General features: G+C 38.6%; 1 protein-coding gene across 5 annotated transcripts in view; it reads left to right on the top strand.

The window, feature by feature from the left end:
- The window catches only part of SCN2A (sodium channel, voltage-gated, type II, alpha subunit), a 140,200-nt gene that overhangs the window by 75,171 nt on the left and 58,457 nt on the right, over positions 1–6,572 (top strand). For all 5 annotated transcript variants that reach the window (XM_010858948.1, XM_010858951.1, XM_010858949.1 and 2 more), the window contains 3 exons: positions 997–1,138; positions 1,279–1,485; positions 3,580–3,867. In XM_010858948.1, coding sequence (XP_010857250.1) covers positions 997–1,138; positions 1,279–1,485; positions 3,580–3,867 — 637 coding nt within the window. The remainder of the gene's footprint in view (positions 1–996; positions 1,139–1,278; positions 1,486–3,579; positions 3,868–6,572) is intronic.

Raw genomic sequence — 6,572 nt, 5'->3', positions numbered from 1 at the left:
AAGGTGGCTGTGAGAATTAAATGGATTAATGAATGTATAGCTATTACAGCATTCTCTAAGTACTTTTAATTATCATAACTCGCATTATGTGAATGCTTGTTTTTAAGAAGCATTTTCCCTGGAGCTAAAGCTAGGAGGAAAATTCAGAGAAATAGTTCTTTTTTGTATTTACAAGATTTTAGAATCATAAATGGAAGGCTGATGTTCTTTCTGAGGAAGGTGCTATTGTGGACATTAGTAACTAGTACCTGTAGCAGAATCCCCAACTGTAACAAGCTTTGCATTTGGCTCATATGATGTTGTGCTGCGTTTATCTCCAGATCTTAATGATAAGTAACACAGACTGATTTTAACTCTTCTCTGTACTGTACTGAGTGTTTTACATATGATGCCTTATTCAGTGATTGTAAGTTTGGAGGCAGGTTGTGTTATTAGCCTTTTCTTACATACAAGGTGTCCCAAACCAGCAACTTGCCCAAGATCACACAGCCCAGAGTGTCAAGCACAATGTTGAGTCCAGGTCAGCTCAGTCATTAAGGTCATGCTGTGAGATGTTCACTCTGCAGACTCATTCACTCTTCTTGGTATGTACCCCCCCGATCTTTTTCTTACCCCGCTTTCCTACCTCCACACTCAACACACTTCTGCCTTTAGGTATCTTCAGTGAAAATCAAATTTTTCCCTGCAGACTTATTTTTCTGTTCATCTTCACAAATATCAGAAGATAGTAATCATAATATGATTGCTCTTATAGGGAGACATGATAAATATAATAATGGCAATCATAAATCACAGAGAAATCCACAAATAGACTTAGCAGATCCTGTTGTTATGTAAATCAGTCCCCTTAGTCCTGGACTCAGCACTGAGTAAAGTGAAAACACTCTGCTTTTTCTTGTGTTGCATAAAATAGACATCAGGGTCTATAAAAACAGGAAAGCCAGCCATCCAACTTTCAGTGACTGATGTCCCCTCTTTCTTTTCACCTAATCACAGCCAGTGTCCAGAAGGATACATCTGTGTGAAGGCTGGTCGAAACCCCAACTATGGCTACACAAGCTTTGACACCTTTAGTTGGGCCTTTTTGTCCTTATTTCGTCTCATGACTCAAGACTTCTGGGAAAACCTTTATCAGCTGGTGAGAACAGATAAAATGATTCTTCTGGGAAGCATGAACTCCTGAGATAAGAGAACTGCTATAAAATACTTTATTACTGAGAGTACATGCTTGTAACATTCTGTGTAAAATTTGATAAAATATCTCTTCCATTTTTACAGACACTACGTGCTGCTGGGAAAACATACATGATATTTTTTGTGCTGGTCATTTTCTTGGGCTCCTTCTATCTAATAAATTTGATCCTGGCTGTGGTGGCCATGGCCTATGAAGAACAGAATCAGGCAACGCTGGAAGAGGCTGAACAGAAAGAAGCTGAATTTCAGCAGATGCTTGAACAGCTTAAAAAGCAACAAGAAGAAGCTCAGGTATGGTAGCAAGCATCGAGCCCTTTTGTGTTTATCTCCATCCTCTGACCATACTGTCAAATCAGAGACATTTAAACACACAAAATCAGCAGTGATAACTGACATTAGAAACATGCCATATGTGTTTAATACGTGTTAGTTAGGAGCCTATTTGGAGAAGGCAATGGCACCCCACTCCAGTACTTTTGCCTAGAAAATCCCATGGACGGAGGAGCCTGGTGGGCTGCAGTCCATGGGGTCGCTAAGAGTCGGACACGACTGAGCGACTTCACTTTCACTTTTCACTTTCATGCATTGGAGAAGGAAATGGCAACCCACTCCAGTGTTCTTGCCTGGAGAATCCCAGGGACGGGGAAGCCTGGTAGGCTACCATCTATGGGGTCGCACAGAGTCGGATACGACTGATGCGACTTAGCAGCAGCAGCAGCAGGAGCCTATTTGGTAATTAGAGACTTATTCTTTTATTTTGATGATTACTTGGGCTTCCCTGGTGGCTCAGACTGTAAAGAATCCACCTGCAATGCCATAGACATGGATTTGATCCCTGGGTTGGGAAGATAATGCTGAAGAAGGGAATGGCTACCCACTCCTGTCTTCTTGCCTGGAGAATCCCACGGAGAGAGGAGCCTGGCAACCTACAATGCATGGAGTTGCAAAGAGTCAGACATGACTGAGCCACTAACATGATCACTTAACTATAGTAATGGCATACAAACGTGGCAAATTATAATGAGTTCATTGGCATTTTTTTCTCTCTTGTAACCCTTCATTCACTCAAGCTCACAAAGTAGTTATACCTACATGCCTTCAACTGAACTATTTTCTTAATCTTCTGGGGAAGCAGAATTCAGTTCTGGTTGCTTCTTCGTTAGTGTCACTAGAGGTGGGAAAGGTCAGAAAACCCGGGTCAAACTGAGAAGATTATTTTATAGAGTCTGGAAAAAAAGACAAAGACCTATTTATTTTCTATTTGAAGAATTCAAATGCAAGTTTGTGGATTGCGTAAAGAAAACACTGGTCCATAAACATGCTAAATCATTACATTCTGTGCCCACTACCCTGTAAATCGTATAATTTGGACTTGATGAAGTTTCAAAATAATTTCTCTAGTTATATGTGCTTGCCTTAATGTTGTTAATCCAATCGCCTATGTTCTTTTTTATTGAATGTAGAGTACAGCTCCCTTTTAACACTGAGCATCCTAATATGTAATAATGATCAGATAAATAAAATTATACTGGAATAGCAGCAACAATATTGAGCACTTTATCTTTCTAATAATTTGTACTGTTGTAATTTATAAATTCACTCAGATGCCATGATCGGGGGTTTTCTTATATACAGTCTCTAATTTGTTTTCATTGTGCATTTCTTAGTGAAATAATCATTTTAAGTCAAAGAGAATAAAAGGTTTATTAAAACAAAATACTTGACTGAATTAAATTTAAATATTTATACTGGCACTAAAAGTCATTGTCAAGTGGGAGTGTGCTAGGTCAGGTTAAAACAGGAAACATTTAGTTCTTAAATTATTTGCTTCTTATGACAGTATTTAAATCATAGAAAAAATCTTTATGATATTTGAGTGTCTTATGCATTTTATTAGATAATTAGAATGTGTAGTGTGAAGCCACGGCTTGAAGATCTCCCTTGAAGTCACATGTGTCATCTTTCACTTTTCTCTTAATTTTAATTCTTTAATTGGTTTAATGATCATGTGTGTGTGTGCTAAGTCGCTTCAGTCATGTCTGTCTCTTTGCGACTCGATGGACTGTAGCCTGCCGGGCTCCTCTGTCCATAGGATTCTCCAGGCAAGAATGCTGAAGGGGGTTGCCATGCCCTCCTCCAGGGGATCTTCCCACCCCAGGAACTGAACCTGTGTGTCTTTTACACTGGTAGGTGGGAATTTTACCGCTAGGACTATCTGGGAAGCCCGACAGTGACAATACATGAGCTGTTTCCAAAATACATACTAGAACGGAGAATCGTTTTTTAAAATCACACATTCATGATACCAAAGATAAGTGAAGCAGTAACATGGACAGAGTTTTTCAAAGTTCATATGCAACTGCCATTTCCTTTGGACCCTTCTAGGCAGCAGCTGCAGCAGCTTCGGCTGAATCAAGAGAGTTCAGCGGTGCTGGTGTGATCGGGGTTTTCTCAGAGAGTTCTTCAGTAGCATCAAAATTGAGCTCCAAGAGTGAAAAAGAGCTGAAAAACAGAAGGAAGAAGAAGAAACAGAAAGAACAGTCTGGAGAAGAAGAAAAGGAAGATGGGGTCCGCAAATCTGAATCTGAAGACAGCATAAGAAGAAAAGGTTTCCGGTTTTCTTTGGAAGGAAGCAGGCTGACATATGAAAAGAGGTTTTCCTCTCCACATCAGGTAAACATATTATATTATATAAATTGCATTTGTTATAGCAAACACATGTATTTAAAATATGCCAGAATTTGGTTAGAGATAAAACTGCCTTCTTCCTTGATGACATGATACTTTCAGAATGGTAATGATGGATGAATAAGTTTTGGTTATCACCTCAAGGAATTTGTGAGTTTTACAACTTTTTGGAATTCCAGGAAAGCATTTTTAGAGCATAGATCCCACTGCACTTGGGAAGGCTTGTGATTTTGAGATTTCCCTAAAGACTGGTAAGCATCTCAGGGCAATTTTCCACCTGAGGAATAATCAGCAGATGGCTCTCATCCCTTCTTAGCTGTGGTGCCAGGACCCAGTGAACTGCCAGTTTTCTGAGTGGCAGCTTCCTAGAACTGAAGAGTGGATTCTCTCAGACCATCTGTGCAGTTGTTCCCATCCACCTGCCAACTTCATATGAGGAATGTATTCTTTGTGTTCTTGTTTCAGGGGAAACTGGAGCGTCATTTTTCTAAAAGCATCATCAAAAATTTTAGGTAGATGCAGACTGAGGAAGATCTAGGATACTAAATAAACAGTTGTGTTTAATTGCACTTGATTGCCTGTGTCTCATGTTTAAGGAGACTTGAGTGAAAATAATACGTTGACTTATATAGTGCAGAAAATGTTATCTAGATGCTTCTGGCTTATCTACCAGCACCAGCTGCTGCAACTTTGAGCTTTAGGATCATTAATTGTTTTTAAAATTATCAAAAGAATTACAGGTTTTCGGTACTGAAAAACTTCACGTCCATGCAATTAACAGTAACAATTTGAACACCGACAGCAATGATAATGGCTAACACGTACATGGTGCGTTGCTTCTTACAGTATAAACTTACTGAGGCCGCTCACTGCAGCCCTAGGGGGTACTGACATCCTCATCCCCAACCTGCAAATGTGAAGACAAGGGGAGGGGTGGTATTATTTGTTGAGTGCCTGTTTTGTGTTTAGCATTCTTCTTCTTCTACCGGAATTAATGTTAACAACCCTGAATATGACTGTTTTCACTACTTTTTAGGCTAGTCAAGTTAAATAATTGCCCAATGTCATATAATTATTAAACTATATGCCATATAGTTATTAAAGATTGAAGTGGCATTCACAGTTGGCCTGACATTGAAACCCTTGAACTTTCTGCTGTATTAGGCTGACTAGAAAGAATATTTTTTTAAAATTCTTAAGAAACTGATGAGAAAATTTACAATTTGATTTCTTTTAAAAGATATGTATATTTAGGATATGTTCTTTGTATCCACAGTCTCACATAACCTTATGTTTAATATGTATATGATTTTTATAGGTCAGCCTAATTCACTCTAAGTCTAGGTAACATTATGAGATATGCTACATGAAAGGATTAGTGCAGCTGAATTCAAATTTGAAGTAGAATCTGTTTTAAAATAAGTACCGGCATTTACTCACCCTTGTTCATGTTGTCATCATAATCACTGATTCCACTAGGAGAGACATGAATCTCAATAAATGTGAATGTAAAGAAAATCAAATCTCCCTTTGAGTATTGCTTGTTTTGAAGGAAGGGAAGAGGGAAAGGAGAGAAGGAAAAAATAAGGGAAATAAGTTAGCTGGGGGAAAACTACCAAAATTTGAAACTGCAAACCAGATACCAGATACCACAGAGAGTCACCCCAGTATGCTTTATTTTGACTCCAATAGAACTAATTCTAGGCAGAATAGTAAAGTCTGAAGGTGTTAGGTTCTAGCCCACTTTTTTCTGTACATGTTGTCCAAAGACGTAACATTTTCCCCATACCGTCTTCTTAAAACTTCTGCTTCCTAACCAGCTGAGTTTCATAGGTGATGACTGACTTATACAACATGTAATATCTGGCTCAAGTGGATATCTGTTTCTGAAGTGGTATTTGTATAAAAATAGAACTGAAGATTTTTATCTGATAAATAAGTAATCAAGCAACTAATTAAGAACATGGAGAGGGCAATGAAGATACAAAGAGAGACAGAGAGAAAAGGGGGGGAAAGGGAGGGTTGCTGAAGTCATACTAATTTCACTTTGCAAGACCCTGTAAGTAATACTGAAAATAGTGAGCCTGGGTAAGGGTCCATAGCTTTTGCTAGGTTTTGCAAGGGCACAAGGCCCAAATGTATTTTAAAAAGTATTGTTTTATAGGGACATGATAGGCAATTGTATTGGTAACCATTGATATTTTAATATTGAAAAAAATATATACTTTTACCACTGGATTATAATTTCCTCAGAGCAGGTGGATTGTATGAAATACTTTTTAGACTTCTTAAGACTTCTTATTAAGGATAGGGGAAAGAAGGAAGTCAAGAGTGCAGTTTCTAACCATGGCTCAAGACAATCTGGATATTTTATTTTTAAAGCTTTTATAAGATACTGTAGGCCTTCTAAAGTTATTATTTCCTTCTGTATTTGTGATAAACCAAAGACCACTCATTATGGCAGATTGTTTTCTTACTGTCCATCCATCCTCTATTTGTAACAGGACATTTGATTGCTATCAGTTCAGTTCAGTCGCTCAGTCATGTCCAACTCTGCAACCCCATGAATCGCAGCACGCCAGGCCTCTCTGTCCATCACCAACTCCCGGAGTTTACCCAAACTCATATCCATCAAGTTGGTGATGCCATCCAGCCATCTCATTCTCTGTCGTCCCCTTCTCCTCCTGTCC

Source organism: Bison bison, unplaced genomic scaffold (genome assembly GCF_000754665.1).
Source record: "Bison bison bison isolate TAMUID 2011002044 unplaced genomic scaffold, Bison_UMD1.0 scf7180017864452, whole genome shotgun sequence".
Taxonomy (NCBI): Eukaryota; Metazoa; Chordata; class Mammalia; order Artiodactyla; family Bovidae; genus Bison; species Bison bison.
The sequence above is the reverse complement of the archived record's forward strand: the minus strand, read 5'-3'. Positions and strand labels throughout refer to the sequence as shown.